This window comes from Rhinolophus sinicus, linkage group LG14 (genome assembly GCF_036562045.2).
Source record: "Rhinolophus sinicus isolate RSC01 linkage group LG14, ASM3656204v1, whole genome shotgun sequence".
Taxonomy (NCBI): Eukaryota; Metazoa; Chordata; class Mammalia; order Chiroptera; family Rhinolophidae; genus Rhinolophus; species Rhinolophus sinicus.
Genome location: NC_133763.1, coordinates 49,076,944 through 49,099,291, shown reverse-complemented (window position 1 = coordinate 49,099,291; position 22,348 = coordinate 49,076,944). Strand labels below are relative to the sequence as shown.

General features: G+C 40.1%; 1 protein-coding gene across 2 annotated transcripts in view; it reads left to right on the top strand.

The window, feature by feature from the left end:
- The window catches only part of NOTCH2 (notch receptor 2), a 156,146-nt gene that overhangs the window by 111,108 nt on the left and 22,690 nt on the right, over positions 1-22,348 (top strand). For both annotated transcript variants that reach the window (XM_074319094.1, XM_074319093.1), the window contains 9 exons: positions 8,977-9,169; positions 10,514-10,659; positions 12,200-12,313; positions 14,713-14,832; positions 15,243-15,395; positions 17,034-17,262; positions 18,019-18,220; positions 19,675-19,828; positions 21,661-21,845. In XM_074319094.1, coding sequence (XP_074175195.1) covers positions 8,977-9,169; positions 10,514-10,659; positions 12,200-12,313; positions 14,713-14,832; positions 15,243-15,395; positions 17,034-17,262; positions 18,019-18,220; positions 19,675-19,828; positions 21,661-21,845 — 1,496 coding nt within the window. The remainder of the gene's footprint in view (positions 1-8,976; positions 9,170-10,513; positions 10,660-12,199; positions 12,314-14,712; positions 14,833-15,242; positions 15,396-17,033; positions 17,263-18,018; positions 18,221-19,674; positions 19,829-21,660; positions 21,846-22,348) is intronic.

Here is a 22,348-nt window from a genome sequence, read left to right as displayed (position 1 = left end):
CAAGCTAAGTGTATGCAAAACCTCGATGCTTTTTTCCTTCTGAGAACTTCTTCCTATGGAGCTTGTTGGATGAGGCTTGAACCTGAGAGGACCCACCTAATTTGGCTGACATCAGTGATATGTTTTCCCCCCAGGAGGAAGGAAGGAAGTGCCTAAAATAAAACTGCTTATAATGCCTCTTAAATTATAAGCAGCTACAGCATTTACACACACACACGTGTGCACACACACAAACGCACACACATCCTCTCTCTCATTTGTTGGTAATCAGTGACCTTTATCTTTTAACGTCCTGATCAAATAGTGCCAGAGGCTACTGAGGACACCTGAGACCCCTTGTTAATGACATCAGAGGGCATATACTGGGCCCGTCCTCCAGAGAGTGCCACACACAGGCAGGCACTAACCTATATGTGATGTTACCGTTTCATAAATACCATGTGGTCATTTGCAATCAGTGTGACAAGCTTCTCTCAGAGCTCTTTAAACTACGGTGTCAGAAGGCAGCCGAAAGCAAGGGAAGTGGACGTCTGCCTGTCGCCTGTCAGGAATTTACTTTCCTCTGTATTTCACAATCTTCATTCCTGCTGTACGATGGTGGTGCGGGTCCCATGAGTCACTCTACTCCCTGGGCAGTAAGAGACACTCAGAAGACGGGCCTGACGAAAGCTCTCCCACACGTATGGCCAGCACTGCTGCTGGTCCCCAGAGATATTCCTGTGTCCTAAAATGCATTTCTCCAACACTAATTAACAGTCACCTGAATATACAAAAATTCCTGCTTGATAGGATATTAGGGGCATTTTTGTTAAATGGGTAGTGAGAAGAGAATTGCTCTCAATTATTAAGGATTTCTTTTGAGCTAGGCATTCCATTACGTGCCTGATCTCATTTAATTGTCACTGCTATTATCATTCCTACAGTATTGATGAGAAACCCAGAGCTGAGAGAGGTGAGGTTAACATTAGCAGTGCACTCTGGGTCGGATTCTGCCCAGGCATTCTTAATCTGGATCCCGTGCTCGTTCCCACTTCACTGGATAGCCTGAAGGCATGCCTATTGTGGCTTTTTTAAAGATACATAAGCCTTAGACTGAACCTTTTTTTTGAAATGCCAACGAATCATAGCCCCTCTCTTTTTAACATTCAGCAAACTCGGAAGGTCAAGGAGGGAGAACATAGGCTTAAAATATTCTAAAATAAACTTAGGTGTAGCATGAAACTACATAACCAAGAAATGGAATGTTTTGGTTACTGGGTGGTACCCTGTTCTTGGAACTGTTTTCTATGTCTGGCTTTTTTTTTTTTTTTTTCCCCAAGTCAGCTGCTGAAAATATCAGAGACAACTAACTGTGGTATATGCTCATGAGCTGTAAATGTGAGGTGGTTTATTCTTTGTTTTGTTCTAGTACTACTACTTTTTAAAAACCCATTTTGATAACAGCTTTGACAGATTTGAGGGAGTTTTTTAAAGGCTAAATTTTCTGTTCTCCTTAGGCCTCTTTATAATACTTGCTGATTGAATGGGAAAAGTAAGAAATCATGTGGTACTTCTTCTATAAACTACTTTTCAATTTTACAAACTACTTTCTCAGTTTTATCTTCATAGCTATTATTTTGCAGACTTCTCATTACAGCCCATAAAAGTAGATAGGATGGATAAGAAATAAAAATCACAGTCAACAAAAACAAAAAGAAACAAGTGGGACTACATTAAACTAAAGAGCTTCTGTACAGCAAAGGAAACAATCAATAAATTGAAAGGCAACCTACATAATGGGAGAAAATATTTATAAATGATATATCTGATAAGAGATTAATATTCAAAATATATAAAGAACTCATAATTCACTAGCAAATAAGCAAATAATACAATTAAAATGTGCAAAGGACACAAAAAGAGATTTTGTCACTACGTACAGTGGTGAATGTTAACTAGACTTATGGTGATCATTTTGAAATATATACAGATATCAAATTATGTGGTATACCTGAAACTAATATAATGTTATATATTAATTATACCTCAATTTTGAAAAACACAATAGGCAACAGTAGCTAACCATAATTTTAGAAAATATTATTGGACAATAATTTCCAGGTGGAGAATACTGGAAGTGTCCACTCTAATTTTCAGAGCTACTCAATTTAACCACAGACTGATTGTATTTTTAAGCTATAAGTCATTGTTTGTATTTAAAAATTCAAAATCATCTGAAACAGGTAAAGTTTTGAAAGCTGCATAATCTACCAAACTCTAGTGATTTTCAAATAGCATTTGAAAGGCTAATCGTAACAAATCTACCAGATAATCTGTATTACAATGTCATTATAAAACCATGTAAAATCAGCAAAATACAATTTTAAAAAATAGGCATGAGTTTATACTCTCTTCTCTGTCTAAATCTCTTGCAGTAGTTTCTAATCAGTAGTAAAGTGTATACATGTCTATAAATTATGAATTTATGAATGTTAAACATGCAGTAGCTTTTTTGGTTCTCTGGCCCTGAGTCAACCCAATAGTGGCATATCCTGCAGAGGCACACTGCTAAGACCAGGAGAAATGAGGAGCATTACATCGTAGCAAAGGTGGTAGAAAATGAGTTCATACTTTTACAAAAATTTAAAGTATAATCAGAAACCCAGATTGTATACATAAGAAAATGACCAAAGACTATGGAAGAAAGTATAAACCATGTGGCTACATTCAAAATGCATAAATGATGAAGGAAAACAAAGAAATGTTTAGAATCAGGAAAATAAAAAAAGGGCAAATGACCTCCTGAATAGATAGTTTTCCAAAAAAGACATACAAATGGCCCATAGGTATATGAAAAGATGCTCAACATCACTAATCATCAGGGAAATACAAATCCAAACCACAATGAGATGTATGTATCACCTCCCACCTGATAAGATGGCTGTTATCCAAAAGATAAGATATAACAAATGTTGGCAAGGCTGTGGAGTAAAGAAAGGGAGTCCTTATACACTGTTGGTGAGGCTATAAAATAGTACAGACATTGTGGAAAACAGTATGGCAGTTCCTCAAAAAATCAAAAACAGAACTGCCATATAATCTAGCAATTGCATTCCTAAGTATATATCCAAAGGAGTTGAAATCATTATCTTGAAGAGATATCTGCACACACATGTTCACTGCAGCATTATTCACTATAGCCAAGATATGGAAACAACCTAAGTGTCCATCAGTGGATGAAGGATAAAGAAGATGTGATATGTGTACATACACACACACACACACACACACACACAGGAATATTATTCATCTGTGGGAAACAAGGAAATGTTGCCATTTGGGAAAAAATGGATAGACCTTTAGGGCATTATACTGAGATAAGTCAGACAGAGAAAGACAAATACTGTATGATATCACTTACATGCAGAATATAAAAAACCTCAACTCGTAAAAACAGAGAACAGTGGTTACTGGGCGCTGGGAGAGGGGGTGGGGAACTGGGGAGATGTTTAAGAATACAGACCTGCAACTAGTAGAAAAATAACTTCTGGAGATCGAATGCACGATATAAAAGTATCAAACCTTCAAGTTACACAATGTTTTATGTCAATTACATCTCAATAAAAAGTTAACAAAGCAAAAAAAAAAAAAAAAAGTAATAGGGAAGTTTTATTTTCCCCGTTTAACAGAAAAGCACTGAGAGCTAGAGCTTGATGTGTCTGTGTAATCAGCGAGTGAGTCACACCGCTAGGACTGTGAATTCCCAGAAGGCAGGGACGTCCCTAATCGTCTTTCTCGGTCAGTGTCTCAAACAGTATGTAGCACAGAGGAAACACTCAGTAATGGTTGCTGACTAAATGACTAGACCTCGCGTACGGGACTTTCTGACATCCAACCCCAGACTCTCGAGTCTGACCTGTACTGTGATTTCATTCATTGGACACTAATTTGCTGAGTACCTGCCTACAAGGTGAGAAACTGGTTCACGTCTCATGCAGTAGTCTCTGAGCCCAACCAGTGCAGCCCCTTGTGCTAGGCGTGTCTGATGCTGGGTGGAGACTGGAGACAGCTTGAGGGAGGGACCTAGACGTCAAAGCAGTGGTCAGTTGCATAGTCAACTGCACACGGAAGCACTGAACCCCCTTGGCTCAAGATGGCTTTAAAAGTGATTCTTGAAAGAGTATTAAAAGCAAATGAAGAAAACTTGGAAGCACTGGCTTCTGAGAAGATATTTCCCAAAAAAGGACAGAAAATGAAGAAGGCCTTTTCCTCTCCTCCACTGCATTGCGGGCTGAAGACTTCTGGCTCACACGTTGGTGCCAGTGGCAAACATCTAAAACACTCAGAGGTTGAGGCGAAGGAAGTAGTATTTCAAAATAAGTTATTAATAAAACACTTAAGAGGAAAACAGCAACCACTACCAGATTATGGGTCTTTACCACAAGAACCACCAATCATGGTTTAGAGAGCAATGGAGAGTGAAAAAATGTTAATACCCATACTTTAAAGGGGTGTGTATCTATTTCATTTGGAATTTCCTGTTCCAAATGCAGGGTTACTCTTTCTGCAATAAAAAATGCATGTTTTTATCTGAGTCAGAACATTGTATTCTTTGAAATGTATAAATTCCTCCAGAGCAGTAGCATTTACAACATTGTGGGTTATTGTTAAGTTTTATATCATTTGGAATATATAGTTAAAGCTCAATTATTCAAAATTTAACAAAGCAAAACTCTTATATAACTGGCATACTTGATTCAGCTTGAGGGAATAAAGGTCAAGGTTATAACAGACGTGTTTTCAAAGTGCAGTCTTGGGTATATTTTAGAGGAACAGCATATTCACTTCAATGTCATCTATTCTGAGCATTTACATGATTGCATTATGATAAAGTAATAATTGTCTGTATCAGAGTTTCTCAAAATGTAGTATTTGAACCACTTGTACTATTTAAAATGTGGTTTGCTAAACCCTACCCTTCACAGTCCCTGGTATCTAAGAATCCCCTTTTAAAACAAACACTATAAGCAACTCCCTTTGCATATGAAAGTTTGAGAACCACTGGTCTAAATTGAAAGACCCTCAATTGTTTTCTCAACTATCAGAGGACAATAAAATTATATTTAGGATACTCTTCTTCCTGAGGCAGAAAGTGGATTGATACAACTCTGAGAATGAAAGCAAAATAGCTTTTCTTTTTAACCAAATGAATCATTAAATTATTAGTCCATTCACTAAGCATTCTACTCAATTGAGATTTACCATATGTAGAAATGTAAGCGCTTGACTAACTGAAAAAATGAATTTGCGGTAAACCGGCTGAAAACAGTGATAAGGTAAACTGCTTTCTTTAATTTTTATTTTTTCAATTACAGCTGACATTTAATATTATATTAGTTTCAGATGGATAGCATAGTGGTTAAACATTTATATAATTTATGAAGTGATTCCTCTGATAAGTCTAGTACCCCGCTGGCACTATACATAGTTATTACAATATTATTGACTATATTCCCTCTGCTGTACTTTATATCCCCATGACTATTTTGCAGTTACCAATTTATACTTCTTAATCCCTTCACCTTTTTTATCCAGCCCCCACCCTACCCCACTCTGGAGACTATCAGTTTGTTCTCTGTATCTGAGTCTGTTTCTGTTTTGTTTGTTTATTTCATTCTTTAGATTCCATATATAAGTGAAATCATGTGGTATTTGTGTTTCTCTATCTGACTTATTTCACTTCATGTAAAATCCTCTAGGTCCACCCATGTTGTCACAAATGGTAAGATTTTATTCTTTTTTATGGCTGAGTAATATTCTATTGTACATATGTACCACCTCTTCTTTATCCAGTCGTCTATTGATGGGCACTTTAGTTGCTTCCATATCTTGGTCATTGTAAATAATGCTGCAGTGAACATAGGGATGCATATATCTTTTTGAATTAGTGTTTTGAATTTATTCGGATAAATACCCAGAAATGGAATTGCTGGGTCATAAGGTACTTCTATTTTTAATTTTTTGAGGAACCTCCATACTGTTTTCCATAGTGGCTGTATGTACCAATTTGCAATTCCACCAACAGTGCACGAGGGTTCTCTTTTCTCCACATCCTAGCCAGCACTTGTTGTTTGCTGACTTATTGATAATAGCCATTCTGATAGGTGTGAGGTGATATCTCATTGTGGTTTTGATTTTCATTTCTCTGAGGACTAATGATGTTGAGCATTTTTTCATGTCTACTGGCCATCTGTATGTCCCCTTTGGAGAAATGTCTATTCAGGTCCTATGCCCATTTTTCAATTGGATTGTTGGGGTTTTTTTGGTGTTAAGTAGTATGGATTCTTTATAAATTTTGTATATTAACTCCTTGTCAATTATATCATTGGTGAAAATATTCTCCTATTCCGTACGTTGTCTTTTCATCTTGTTGATGGTTTCCTTTGCTGTGCAAAAACATTTTAGTTTGATATAGTTCCATTTGTTTATTTTTTCTTTTGTTTCCTTTACCTGAGGAGATATACCAAAAAAAAAATATTACTAAGAGCAATGTCAAAGAGTTTACTGCCTATGTTTTCTTCTAGGAGTTTTTTGGTTTCGGGTCTTACATTTAAGTCTTTAATACACTTCAAGTTTATCCTGGTGTATGGTGTAAGAAAGTGATCGAGTTTTTTTTGTTTGTTTTTTGGTTTTGCATATATCTGTCTAGTTTTCCCAACAGCATTTATTGAAGAGGTTGTCTTTAACCCATTGTATAGTCTTGCCTCCTTTGTCATACATTAATGGACCATATAGGTGTAGGTTTATTTCGGGGCTCTCTGTTCCATTGATCTATGTGCCTGCTCTTATGCCAGTTTTGATTACTATAGCCTTGTAGTATAGTTTGATATCAGGTATTGTGTTAACTCCAACTTTGTTCTTTTTTCTCGATTGCTGTAGCTATTCAGGGTCTTTTGTGATTCCATATAAATTTTAAGATTCTTTGTTCTAGTTCTGTGAAAAAAAAATGCCATTGATACTTTGATAAAGGTTGCATTGAGTCTATAGATTGCTTTGGGTAGTATGGACATTTTAATGATGCTAATTCTTCCCATCCATAAGCATGGTATATGCTTCCATTTATTTGTATCTTCCTCAATTTCTTTTTTAAAATGTCTTATAATTTTCCAAGTACAGGTCTTTTACCTCCTTGGTTAAATTTATCCCTAGGTATTTTCTGTTTCTTCTTTATTCAGCCTTGGAGGATTGTATGTTTATAGGAATTTATCCACGTCTTCCAGGTTGTTGAATTTGTTGGCATATAATTGTTTGTAGTATTTTCTTATAATCTTTTATATTTCTGTGGTGTCAGTTGTCACTTCTCCTTTTTCATTTCTGATTTTATTTATTTGGGTCCTCTCTTTTTCTTGATGAGTCTGGTTAAATGTTTATCAATTTTGTTCGTATTTTCAAAGGACTAGCTCTTGGTTTCATTGCTCTTTTGTTTTTTTTTTTAGATTTCATTTAATTTATTTCCACTCTGATCTTTATTATTTCTTCCTCCTACTCACTTTGGACTTTATTTGTTCTTCTTTTTCTAGTTCCTTTACATGTAAGGTTAAACAAGATTTTTCTTGTTTCTTGAGGTAGGCCTGTATTTCCCTCTTAGGACTGCTTTGGATGTGTCCCATAGATTTTGGGTCATGTGTTTTCATTTTCTTTTGTCTCAAGGTATGTTTTGATTTCTTCTTTGATCTCGTTGTTGACCCATTCATTGTTTAGTAGCATGTTATTTAGCCTCCTTGTGTTTGTGTGTTTTTCTGTTTTCTTCTTGTAATTGCTTTCTGGTTGTGATTAGAGGTACTTGGTATGGTTTCAGTCTTCTTAAATTTATTGATACTTGTTTTGTGGCCTAACGTGCTCTATCCTGGAACATGTTCCATGTGTGCTTGAAAAGAATGTATATTCTGCTGCTTTGAGGTAAAGTACGCTAAAATATCGATTAAATCCTTCTGGTTTAATGTGTCACTTAAGGCCACTGTTTCATTCTTGATTTTCTGTTTGGATGATCTGGCCATCGATGTCAATAGGGTGAAAACTTCCCCTACAATTACTGTATTACTGTCGATCTCTCCCTTTATGTCCATCAATATTTGCTTTATATATTTAGATGCTCCTAGTTGGGTGCGTAAATACTTACAAGGGTTATATCCTCTTGTTGGATTGAGCCTTTTATCATGAAATGTCCTTCCTTGTCTCTTGTTATAGCCTTTGTTTTAAAGTCCATTTTGTCTGATATAAGTATTGCTACTCCAGTTTTTCTTTTTCATTTCCATTCACGTGAAATATCTTCTTCCATCCCTTTACTTTCAGTCTGTCTGTGTGTCTGTCTATCTGAAGTGGGTTTCTTATAGGCAGCATATGTATGGGTCTTGTTTTCTTACCCATTCAGCTACCTATGTCTTTTGATTTACCCTTAAAGGATTGTTGGTAGATATGTAGTTATTGCCATTTTATTATTCATGTTTATGATTATTTTTATTCTTTTTTTCCCTTTCTTCTTAAAGAAGTCCCTTTAAAATTCCTTGTAATACTGATTTGGTGGTGATGAACTCCTTTCACTTTTTCTTATTTGGGAAGAATAAGCTTCTTTGAGAGTACTTAGAGCAGTGTCAAAAGGAGCTGCCTATTTTGGTAACATTTGATGTTCTCTTTCTAAATCCTTGTGAAGTGTCCCCATTTCTAAGATGGAGTGAAGAATAAATATATGTCAAAAGACTATAACACCATTCCAGCATTTTGTTAACTTTGCTTCCTTACCAAAAGACAATGCTGTTTGCTCCTTCTTCTCATGGCACTCTGTGCTTTTGGGTGTCTTATTCCTTAAATCTTGACATGTGGCACCCACGGCTTCTTAAGGCCTGTACATATGAAGGTGTCAGCACAACAGGTCTCATAGTTCTGTGTCTATTCCCAAAACATTTTGGATTTGACCGCTACTGTCCCCCTTCCCTACAGGACAGAGATGTAACATTGACATTGATGAGTGTGCCTCCAATCCCTGTCGCAAGGGTGCCACATGCATCAACGATGTGAATGGTTTCCGCTGTATATGCCCTGAGGGGCCCCATCACCCCAGCTGCTACTCACAGGTGAACGAGTGCCTGAGCAATCCGTGCATCCACGGGAACTGTACTGGGGGCCTCAGTGGGTGAGTAGCTGCTGTGTATTTATACTTCCTTCTTGACCTGTGTCTTATTGACCAGTTGGGTTTAAGTCCTGGCCATCCCCTGTAGAAATCAGTCAGCAACTTGAGCTGGCACTTGGCTGAAGAGTTTGATGGGCTGCGTCACAGCCTTCCAAACTATCCCTCTTCCCTAACTTCCATGACTGAACAGGTAGAAAAGAAGGAAGAATGTTTTCCTCCTGTGGGTAGTCAGCACCTGGGAGTGTCCAGGGTTGTTTTATGAGTCTCTGGCAATGTTGCTTTTCATACTTATTGCAAGATAAAGTTCTGAGGGATGTTCTCTTTGATTTTTCCCCCCCTGCTTACAAAACAAAAAGCTCAACTCTGTTCTAGTGCAGTTCCAGTGTGTGCCACTGTAGTAGAGTTGGTCTCTGCTAATGTGAAGCATGGCCCTGATAAAACGTTCGTAGTTCGCAAGCCCCATGGAGTTAGTTGTGTGATGTGTTGGTAGGTGACTTTCTAGAGTCACAGCGTGTGAATTAAGTCCCAGGAGGTAGTCCTCTACTCTTGCTATGGTTGCCGGAGGACAGGACTCTGGGCATTGCCATCTGCTGTTCTTAGAATAGGTGAAAGAATGAATTTAAAGAATTTAAAGGCAAATGGGAAGGGAAGGGACTTCCAAGAGGAATTACCTCAGTGTTTATGTTTCGGAGATGACAGACTTCAAAGCATCCCAACCCATCTGCATTTCCCGAGGATCCCCAGACAAGGAGGCTATCTCCTGATTCCACATTCTAAGTGCTAATGAGGTTCAAATTGTGAACAATATCTATTGGTTTCCAATACCTTCATTTTTTTGCCTGTTCCTGCCTGGTACCCTGGGTGCTTTCTGGGGCAGGGATTCAGGTCAGTACAAAACATAGAAAGTCAGGCATGCCAGGAGATCTTCAGAGTGGCTTAGAGGCTCTCATACTAGCCTCCTTCCTGGGTGAAACAACTGATCCTAAGGTTTGCTTTACTTTAGTTTTATTTATAAGAAAAGGAACTGTACAGATTTACCCATGTTAATGTGTCTTTCGGATTGGCCCACTATGTTGTACCAACAACCACTCTTTGCATATGAAAGCTCCCAGTAATGAATTAATTTCTCTAGCATCTTTATGAACCAGGGAAGCACCAGGGAGGTCTGTTTCCTGAGTACTCCAGATGGGCCCACGTGATTCATACCGTGTCCACGGCGATCCACATATAGGTCCCTGGAAGAGCAGAAATGAGCTCCTCTGTCTCTGGTTTCTTCACCAAGACCTGTATTTGAACTATGACTCAGTTGTACATTCATCTGCCATAGTAAATAATGTCATCTTTCAGATACAAGTGCCTCTGTGATGCAGGCTGGGTTGGCATCAACTGTGAAGTGGACAAAAATGAATGCCTCTCTAATCCATGCCAAAATGGAGGGACTTGTGACAACCTGGTGGATGGGTACAGGTGTGCTTGCAAGAAGGGCTTTAAAGGTGAGGGCAAAAGCACCCATTTCCATCGCCTTTCTCTGCCTTTTTGTTGTTGCATACTGTTGGCCTCTCTTCTTCCTTTCCCCTTCTTTTCTTCCATCCATTCATATACCAAAGATACTTTGAGCACTTACTATTTATAAGACACTTGGGGAACAAAAACATACACGGATATTGATTCCACGTTCAGCCTGGGAGACGTGAGCTATTGAAACAGTAGTGTTTCAGGTGAGCAGGCAGGACTCCACTTAACAAGACTTTGGACAGCTGTTCTAATTGTAAGCTTCTTGGTGCAGCTTTGGTTCTATGAAAACTCAAAAGAGATATTGGTAGTAGAAGGAAAATATTGTCTTACTGTAATTTTGATACCAATAATATCATGGAAGAACCCATGTGTTCAAAACCCAACAAATTATCTTACACTTTAAAATAGTCTTAGATACGTAGTCCCCTATGGCCTTCTGGAAACATACGTCATAGTGGGTATTGTGCAAAATCATTTTTTGAGTGGTCCCTGTTGTATTTCTACCATGGATTTTCTCTTGGAAACTCATGAGTGAGAAATCTGTGGGTAAATCATTCATGTTGGCAATCCTCTATTCACCTAGTCACTGATTTTCCTACTCAAAAATTGTGCTAGACTGCAGCGAATCATCAGTGTGTTTCAGAGTCACTTTATTTGATTACTTGAAAATGTTCTGATACCATATTTTAGCGATTCATTTATTGACATATTACATTTGCAAAAAAAGTATAGATTTAAAAGCACTTTTATTTCTTGATCTCACTGAGACTTGCTAATCAACAAACAAAATCAAAATCAAAACACACAATCCATTGTTGTATGGCTATTGAGTAGCCAAATCTCTGGGCATCTTTTTTTTTTTTTAAATAGTTTCTCTATTTTAAGGCTCTGTGCCAGCCTTTATTGAAGATGCAAAGGTGTGTAATATTTGGTACTGTGCTATCCCCATTAATGGTTCTTTACTTTTCTCTTTTCTGTAGTGGGAGTAGTTGTCTTGGATCAGGGGAAGATATCTTTGTGGCTTCTGGAATACTACCACATCGATAGCAGACTGCATACGAAAGAGGGGGCATAACTGAGGCTTTGATTAATGTATTAAAAAATGTGATCCCTTGATCACATCTACCCCCTTTTTAAGCCCACAGCAGATACTTTGTATAGAAAAAGCACATATATTTAGATACAGCAGCAGATTTTTACCTTAATGAACTTCTTGGTCCGTTTTTGAGAAATTACTTGAGCTGTCTTCGGAGATGCATTAGACTTTCAGGCTATTAGAATATCTTATTCTTCCACTCATCTTTTTGACTGATGAAACACTGTCTTTTACTGACTGACTGTATGTCAGGGACCGTCACTGAAATGAATGAACAGGGGTCATAGTGGCCTGAAGAAATGCATGCGGTTCTGAGGTGTTTAAAATGTACCACTGAGAGGATGGCTTAGTAATTGAGATTATGAGGAGGAGGCCGACAGAACGGTTCACTGTTTTTGCTTTTTCCCCTTTTCCGTCTACAGGCTATAACTGTCAGGTGAATATTAATGAATGTGCTTCAAATCCGTGTCTGAACCAAGGCACCTGCTTTGATGACATAAGTGGTTACACTTGCCACTGTGTGCTGCCTTACACAGGTGAGTCCTGCAGGTGAAGAGTTCAAAGGGGAAGCTTGGTCTTGCCTTGTCGTTTCAAACCTCTGAGTCTCAGAGATGGGATCTGTGGGGCAGTGATACTGCTTTGAGGAGTCCCTCGCTGGTCACCCATCCTACTCGCTGACTGGATCCTGAACTCTGAGAAGCACTGTGGCCTCCCTAGATGCAAGTGCTGGGGAAACTCGTTTGTGTTCTTTGTGCTGTAGGGTTTGGAATGTTTGTTTGAGTCTATGTGGCTGGGACTGACGCAGAGCTGCTAGTTTTGTCTGTTATCTGAATGGACCCAGTGTCTCCATGGCCTGTGGTCTTAGTCTGAGTTTCAATAACACAACAACTATCAGTTACTGGTAATTTACTATGTGCCAGCTACTTTATGTACTTTGGATCATTCACAAGAATTCTGCAAAGTAGACGTTCCTATCACTATTTTATACATGAAGAATCCAGGGCAAAGAGAGGTTACTTGTTGAAGGTCACGCAGGTATGTGGGAGATGCAGGATTTGCCCCTGAATCTCTCTGAAGCCAAAGCTTGTCCTCTTAACTGCCATTCTTCTCCTCACGTTCAGTACCACTGCGTCTCCTTCAGAGAGGGATTGCCCTGGATGGCGAGCACACACAGAAGACATGGGTGTGACTTCATTTCCTATCAGGTGTTCTTTGTTTCAGATGGTATTTGAGGAATGTGCTTGGACATTTTTTTTGTGTTCGCCTGCCTCGTTACTGCCATCTTGTGATTGGTTGTATCTGTGTGGCTTGTTTACCTCATCGTCCATGTTTTTTTTTTTTTTTCATCTGTGGGGAACAAAACCGAAACATGGCCAATGGCTTTGCATGTTTCTCCAGTGTGCAGCATGCTGAATCCTCACTTTCTTGGAGTCTTGGGCTGTTCATGATCGCTGTTACTAGTGATTCGAAGCAGTTTCGAGTGGCAGAGTGGCCCAAAGCATGACTCTGTTACCTGAGAGACTTGATACCACCTCCTTGCCCTTCTTTAGAAATGTTCGTGCAGGGAAACTGCATTTAGCCAACCTGGTTGATAAAATCAGAGTTATCGGAGATCCGTAACTATCCCCAGATGAAGACAGTCGAAATCATATCATTCCTTAGTGACAGTGCTGATCACATTTGTTGGTTATGAGATCGTCTCACCTACAACCATAAAGACCGAGAACTGACGACATGTGGAGATGTACGCAGGTGTCACTATTGTCAGCCGCATCGGAAGCTCACCTGAGGGTGACTTAGGTGTATATATGGCTCATCTTGAAAATGTTTATGTTGTCTTCTTGCTGTTCAGATACTACAGGAATATTTGACTATATGCTGGAGGTTGGTTTTTCTTCAGGTTAGGATCCCAATAACAGAATTGACTACGTGTGAACTTTGAGAAATTATATTAGACTGAAAACCTATACAGATTAAAATTTCAGCACTGAGTAGAGCTAAGGGTTCTAAGTATCATTGGGTTTGGCCATCATGAAGGGAACTAAGCAGTACTGCCTTCCCCTGTGAGCCACTATTCTGACAGACATTAAAAACTGGTTGGGGATTTTGGTGAAAACTTTAATTTTTTTTTCTTTCTGAATACAAAATTTTAGTATAAAATTGTAAATTGAATTAGTTGTAACTTAACTTTGACTACAACCTCATCTCTCTTTTAATAAAAGCATCCTTTTTTTTTTTTTTTTTTTGCTGGAAGCTTACATTCCACATACTAAGGCAGAAAATATTGGTGGGCAAACACTGATGTCATGTTTGATGTCAGTATAAGGAAACACGTTGCTAGGCAGTCAGAATTACTTCACTGCTCCCCACCTCGATGGACTTCTGATCCACCCCACTGCCTTCTGGGACCAGCAGAGGTTGTGAGGAATAGGAGAGCGTATTGTTGTTTCCTCCTTGCTCACACGGAGGATCTGTGCAGCTGAGCTTCTGAATAGCTGAATCTTTGCTCCTGATGGAGGCAGGTGTCCAAATGCACTTAACCACTCGTGGTCCCTAACATGAAGATGACAGCTGCCCACCAAGTGTTGCACACTCACTGTACGTGCCAGGCTCTATGCTAATAAGGACTTTGTAAGCATTTTTCATTTAATCCTCAAAAAGCCTCTGTGAGTTAACGTGCCATCCTAATTCCCATTTTACTTATGTGGAAGGCTCAGAGAAGATAAATAACTCACCTGAGGTCACACTGTTAGTAATCAAATCAGAGCCAAGATTCGGGGGACCACGGGTCTTTCTCTCAGGTTCCAAAGCCCTCAACCACTACTTTAGATTTGCATTCGGAGAGCATCCTTTGGTATAGAATTTGGGGTAATTTCCATTTCCTTGGCCACTTCTCTGTCATAAACTCTTTCTTTTTTTGTCATTTGCTTTACAGGCAAGAACTGTCAGACTGTATTGGCTCCCTGTTCCCCAAACCCTTGTGAGAATGGTGCTGTTTGCAAAGAGGCACCAAATTTTGAGAGTTACACCTGCCTGTGCGCTCCTGGCTGGCAAGGTAACACACTGGAGTGGAGACGCCAAAAGTTGTACACAAAGTGGTCAGGTCATCAAATGCCATGGAAAGCCCTGCGCTTCTGAGGCCTGCCCTTCTTTGTCAAGGCCACAGGCTTTGTACAGGAGCCGCTAACTGGAATGGCTTAGAAAGCCTTTCCGGTTTGCATGTCTGTGGGGCCCCCTAGTGGCCGGAAGACTCCAACCTGAGTCTGAAACCTATAGGGAATTTTGGCCCCTGGGCAGCAACGTGCCAAGGGCACAGAAGCCTTGAGGTACTTCCCAAAGTAGGAGACCAACCAGCATACCCTTGGAGTAGCCCCATCCACCCCAGCCGAAGCTCAGGCCCCACATAAAAATCTGTGGGAATCAGCTTCCAAAGACCAGACCATTCATTAACCCCTGTGTTTCCAGGTCAGCGGTGTACCATTGACATTGATGAGTGTGTCTCCAAGCCCTGCATGAACCATGGTCTCTGCCATAACACCCAGGGCAGCTACATGTGCGAGTGTCCTCCAGGCTTCAGTGGCATGGATTGTGAGGAGGATATTGATGACTGCCTCGCCAGTGAGTATGCCAGGCAGCTCCTCAGCCCCCTGAGGGAGGGGCAGGAAAGCACACATGGCGTCCAGAAGAATTCAGTGAAGTCCACAGACTCTCAGTGCCGAGACTGGCCATCTGAGTAGTTTCTCATGTGTCTTACACATTAGTATTAGGTTGGTGCAAAAATAATTGCGGTTTAAAAGGTTAAAAAAATTTGCAAAAACCACAATTCCTTTTGCACCAACCTAATATTTTTAAAACCTTCTTTTTGAAGCTAGTAGCTTTAGGAGTTGAGGCAATGACATCTCTTTTAAGCATGCCCTTTTACTGATTTACGTTGACAAAGTGGGGACAGTGCTCTGATAGCTTTTTTTTTTTAAGCAGCTCTAGTGAGGTAGAATGAACATATAATACACTGCCAATATTTTAAATGTACAATTCAATAAATTTTGACATATGGTGACTGAAACCATCACTCAAAGAGAATGAACAGATCCATCCTCCTAAAAGTATTCTCATCTCTTTTGTCACTTAAGCCTCCTTTCCACGTCCCTGCCCCGGGCAACCAGGGACCTAGCTCTGTCATTATAGATTTGTTTGCATTTCTCACAATTTTATATAAATGGAATCATAATGAAAACTCTTTGGGGGAGAGGGAACGTGACCTCTCTCACTCAGCATATTTTTTGAGACTCATCCATGTTGTGTGTATTGCTAGTTCATTCTGTTCTATTGCGAATGGTACCCCATTGTTTGGATATAGTACAATTTACTAGCAGGACATTGGGCTTTTTTCCAGTATGAGGGTATTGCAAATAAAGCTCCTAGGAATGAGTCTGTGTGGACAAGTGATTGCATATCTTTTGAGAAAATATCCAGATGATAGATTAATTACGTGGTAGGTATATGTTAAGTTTTTTACACAATTGCCAAAATGTTTTCCAAGGTGGTTGTACCATTTTCTCTCCTCCTAGCATTGCATGAGAGTTGCAGTTAAACCACATCTTCAGCAACACTTGGTGTGATTACTTGTTTTAATTTTAGCCATTCTAGTGGGTGCATATGTTATTTCACAGTGGTTTTAACTTGCATTTCTCTGATTATTAATGATGTTGAGTATCTTTTCATGCGCTTATTGGCCAGCTGTATATCTTACTCAGTGTAATGTCTATTCAAATCTTCTGCACATTTGAAAAATTGAAAATTTGTCTTACTGTTGAGTTGAAAGAGTTCTTTATATCCTAGATACAAATTCTTTAAAAACCTTTAAAACTCACACTATATGTACAAGTTAAGTCAAAATAGATCGTGGACCTTTAAAGGTCAGTGCTAAAAGTACAAAACTTTTAGAAGAAATCAAAGAAGATACACCTCAGTGACCTTTTGTAAGGCAAAGATTTGTTAAACAAGACACAAGAAACATGAACTAAAAGAAAATTATAGGGATATTGAATTTTATTGAAATTAAAGTCTTCCTCTTCAAAAGAAAATCAAACAGAAGCTATATAAAAATAGTTATAAAGCAAATATCTGAAAAGCCCAAGTGCAGAAAAGTCAGAATTGTTACAGTTCTCAGTATGACTCAGTTCAGGTCGCTCCCCTTCATGAGTCTAAGATTAAATGGCTGTTGCTGAGCTCTAATTCTCATGTATAATGGCTTAGATCCTTGCCAGAATGGAGGTTCCTGCGCAGATGGAGTGAATACTTTCTCCTGCCTCTGCCTTCCGGGCTTCACTGGGGATAAGTGTCAGACAGACATGAATGAGTGTCTGAGCGAACCCTGTAAGAATGGAGGGACCTGCTCCGACTATGTCAACAGTTACACTTGCAAGTGCCCGGCGGGATTTGATGGAGCCCACTGTGAGAACAACATCAACGAGTGCACTGAGAGGTGAGCAGCCCGTGCACTCAGGCACCAGTGTCCTATGGGAAAGGGGAGAAAGGACTGGAAACTACAAAGCACAATACTTTGTGTGTGAGGCAGGGACAAGGCATCGCTTGGGACCCAGGCCACAACCACATCCTATTGCCCAGTTCCTGGTTTCTTGTAGACACGGAATTAGCAGGTCAAGCTTGGTGGCATGGATCGTCATTTATTTCTTGCATAAGGAACAGAAAGAGCTAGAATTCTGTTCCATTCTCCTTTTGTTCAACTTAGTTGACAATTTAGAAATTCCCATTTCTTCACAGATTTGTGATTACTCTGGGAGGTATTTTTCTATTTTTTTTAAAATTATTAACGAGTTTTTTCTGTGTCTTTTTCATAAAGAAATCTAGAGCCAAGGACTATCTATTTTGCACTTTTCTTATACACTGACTTAGGGAAAATGAAATATAACACATGGAAAACTGCAGAAGGACTGGGTAAAATCTGGAAACCTTCACTTTCTCTAGGACTCTCTAACAAGCTCAAGCCTTTTCAATATTCCTCTAAGCTGCTTGGTTGTAGAAAGGAAGCTGGGACTCAAGGCCGATTAGCAAGCAGTCTAGTTTGGAAAAAGGTAACATCTGCTGGATGTAGGCATTGTGGGTGCTCAGGAGAATTTGCCTGTGTAGCAGCTGGGATTCCAGCAGCCTCAGTTTCTAAATGGCGGGTCAGAGGAACCAGACGCCGTAGCTGATGTTGCTCTCCCTGTTTGTGTCTCAGCTCCTGCTTCAATGGTGGCACTTGCATCGACGGGATTAATTCCTTCTCCTGTTTGTGCCCTGTGAGCTTCACTGGCTCCTTCTGCCTCCAGGAGATCAATGAGTGCAACTCTCACCCATGCCTGAATGAAGGAACCTGTGTGGACGGCCTGGGTACCTACCGCTGCATCTGCCCCTTGGGCTACACTGGGAAAAACTGCCAGGTAATTAAATCCATCTACTCACTTAGCTCCCTCAGAGTCACAGAGTATCACACCTATTTCTTTTCTAAACAAAAGAAGCCCCTCCTAAAAGAGAAAGTTCTGGGTCTCAGGGATGTCCCTGAGATAAATCTGGGTAACTTCTCCATGGCTGGTAGATTCCAAAATGGTGACAGTGTCAAGATGATACGGATTCACAAACATAAGATAGTGGTAACAGGCTCACCGAGAACTGCAGAAAAATACATGTGGGACATAAGCACGTAGATGTCATTGGAAATACAAAAATGGAAGTAAAGAACGATCAGAATTAAATCTTTAAAGGTCAGATATAACATCTAAGGGGATAATAATAATTACCATGTCTTACAGCATTGTACATTCTCTAAACCGAGCTATTCACATATGCTTTAAATTCAAATATATAAATATACATTTTCATAGACTCTTAGGATGGGAGGTCCCCTCAGAACCAACTCGTCTAGCCTTTCATTTCCTGGAAGAAAAAGCTGAGTCCCTGAGGGACTAAACAGCTCTTCCAAGGTTGCATACCAAACATTGTGTTTAACTTCATGCTGTTTCACCTCTTACAACAATAATGACACGACAGAATTACAGAACTCAAAAGAAGGGAGGATTTCCCGGTCAAATGTAACTAGCCTTATAGAGTACACGTCACTAAACCTTTGGCTATTGTGGACATGCACATACCCACCTCTGCACATTAAACAGCTTGTGGCTGATTCCGTGGGTCGGGAGGACAGTCTTCACTGGGTCCCTGCTCGTTTTCACGGTGTGAGGTTATACATGCAGGGGGAGCGTTCTGCCCTTGCCCCCTGGGCCCTTTCTTTCCCGCGCAGTCTGTATGGTGAATTTGGCGTTCCTCTCCCCAGACGCCAAGTCGCCACATGTGAATTGTGGAGAAAGGCGCTAGTCCGCTCTCACCCTGCTCAGGTTTTTCATAAACCAGATTTTCTCCCCTCACAATAAGCTCTTGGACCATTTTTAGGTTTATGAACAGACTTGAAGTGCTTTTATTCATTTTCACCACTGACAGATTTGCTCAAGACCCACGAGGATTTCTCCCCCAGGACTAGCACAGGGAGTGGTGGACCTGACAGCTTTAACTCTCTTGCTCCCTAACCCTACAGGGTGGTCATATATCCAGACATAATCGTGACATAGAGAATAACTCAAGCTATTGGGTGTCCTCAAGTTCTTAGACTTCTGTGGTAAAAACTTTTCAAATAGCAGAGCTAAGAGGAATTGGATGATATAACGTGATTAGATTACTGGGGGGGGGGGGGACACTGGAACCAGGTTAAGGCTGGGGTGAGGACTTTACACAACAACAAAAACATCAGTGTGCTTCTCTTTGAATTCTTCAAATGCAGTGTCACTTGTTTTGTTTGCTTCCGGTATGTGGCTATTCACGTATGAGTTTGTCTCTGTTTCAGACCCTGGTGAACCTCTGCAGTCGATCTCCATGTAAAAACAAAGGGACTTGCATTCAGGAAAAAGCAGAATCCTGGTGCCTGTGTCCGTCTGGATGGGCCGGTGCATACTGTGACGTGCCCAATGTGTCCTGTGAGGTGGCAGCCTCCCACAGAGGTGAGAGCCACCCCCTCGGGCGCCAGGCTCATTCCCTGAAGTATTTACTGAGCCCCAGCGTTGTAGGGCAGGCCCTGTGATTGTGGGACCAGGGGGAAGGGCAGGCAGTCATGGGGGGGTAAGGCTCTGGAGACAGAAGGTGAAAGGGCAGAGAGAAACAGATTGAGAGATTCCAAAAAGAAATGTATTTGTACACCACCTCTTCTTTGTCTGTTTATCTATCGATGGGCACTTGGGTTCCTCCCGTAGCTTGGCTGTTGCACATCACACTGCAGGAACATGGGGGTGCAGATAGCTTTTTGCATTAGTGTTTTCATTTTCTTTGGATAAATACCCAGAAGTGGAATTGCTCGGTCATAGGTAGATCTATTTTTAATTTTTTGAGGAACCTCCATACTGATTTCCATGGTGGCTGCACCAGTCTACAATCCCACCAGCAGTGCATGAGGGGTCCCTTTTGTCCACAGTTTTGCCAGCACTTGTTGTTTATTGATTTATTGATAATAGCCATTCTGACCGGAGTGAGGTAACCTCTTATTATGGTTTTGATTTTCATTTCCTTGATGATTAGTGACGTTGAGCATCTTTTCATATGCCTATTGGCCATCTGTATGTCCTCTCTGAAGAAGTGTCTATTCAGGTTTTCTGCCCATTTTTTAAATTGAATTTTTTTTTTGGATGTTGAGTTGTAGGAGTTCTTCATATATTTTGAATTTTAACCCCTTATCAAATATGTGATTTGCAAATATCTTCTCCCACTCAGTAGGTTGTCTTTTCATTCTGTAGATGGTTTCCTTCTCTGTGCAAAAACTTTTCAGTTTGACGTAATCTCAGTTGGTATTTTTGCTTTTGTTGCCCTTGCCTGAGGAGAAATATAAAATATATATATATTGTTAAGACTGATGCTATAGAGTTTACTGCCTATGTTTCTTCTAGGAGTTTTATGGTTTTGGGTCTTACATTTCAGTCTTAATCCATTTTGAGTTTATTTTTGTACGTGGTGTAAGAAAGTGATAGTTTCATTTTTTTGCACGTCTGTTCAGTTTTTCCAGTATCATTCATTGAAGATACTGTCTTTCCCCCATTGTATATTTCATCATAGATGAATAGATAAAGAAGATGTGGCATATATGCATGTGTGTACATAATAGACTATTACTCAGTCATAAAAAGAAATGGAAATCTTGCCATTTGCGACAAGCATAGATGATGTACAGGGTATTATGCTAAATGAAATAAATCAGAGAAAGACAAATACTGTGCAATTTCACTTATATATGAAATCTTAAAAAGCAAAATGAAAGTGACTCATAGATACAGACAACAAACTGATGGTTGCCAGAGGGAAGTGCGGAGGCGGATGGGTTAAAAACGTAAAGGGATTGAGAGCTACAAACTTCCAGTTAAAAAATAAATGTCACAGGATGTAATGTACAGCATGGAGAATATAGTCAATTACATCGCAATAACCTTGTACAGTGACAGATGGTTACTAGACTTACTGTGTAGTAACACAATAAGTAATGCATTGATATCACTTTGCAAGATATCAATGTCAAATTATGATGTTGTACACCTAAAACTGATAAAATACGGTATGTCGACTGTACTTTAATTAAAAAAGAAAGAAATGTATTTTAAATGAAACAAAGGCATATTCGTATTTCAGGGCTTGTTTCTTTTCAATGTATATGTGGTGTTGAGGGTTGTGAACCAGAAGAGAATAAAATTTGATGTGTCCGCTGGCTGAGATTACTTTGCTCATCAGCTGGTGTGACCCTGACATGTCATATGCTCCCCTGTGATGTTCCTTCCTCCACTGGGTTTCCCAGGGTTGCCTGTGGACCGCTTGTGCCAGCACTCCGGCGTCTGCATCAATGCTGGGAACTCCCATCACTGCCAGTGCCCCTTGGGCTACACTGGGAGCTACTGTGAGGAGCAGCTGAAGGAGTGCTCGTCCAATCCCTGCCAGCACGGGGCCACCTGCAGTGACTTCATCGGAGGATACAGGTGTGAGGTGAGTGGGCCGAGCGGCGCATGTCAGAGACCTGTCGAGATGGCGCGGCTGTTGTGAACATTAGCATAGCTGCTGAGGTCTTCTGTTTACAAACTTACAGATTGTTTTTTTTTACCAGTCACCATTACAGTGTTGACTAATCACTGTTTCTTTCAGTCCCCCTGTGCAAAAAGGTAACAGCTCTCGTAAGATATTTTTATAGAGGTCTGGAAGCATCTCACTTCCACGGGATGGCTCCCCCAGGATTCAGAACCAATATTCACTGCCAGACTGCATTTCCCAGCCCACACAGCCCGTGGCCCCCAGCATGTCCCTGAACCGCAGGTGTGATAGGAGAAACCACTTTGAGGGGTGTCCCTTTGACCCATGACACCTTTGTATATAGTTATCAATTCACTAATAATTCTTTCAAAAAAAAAAAAAAGTGTTGCTCAGCCTGTTCCGTGTAGCATCATACTAAGTGTTACATGTATATATTTGAGGAAGTTTGTGTCTTTTCAGGG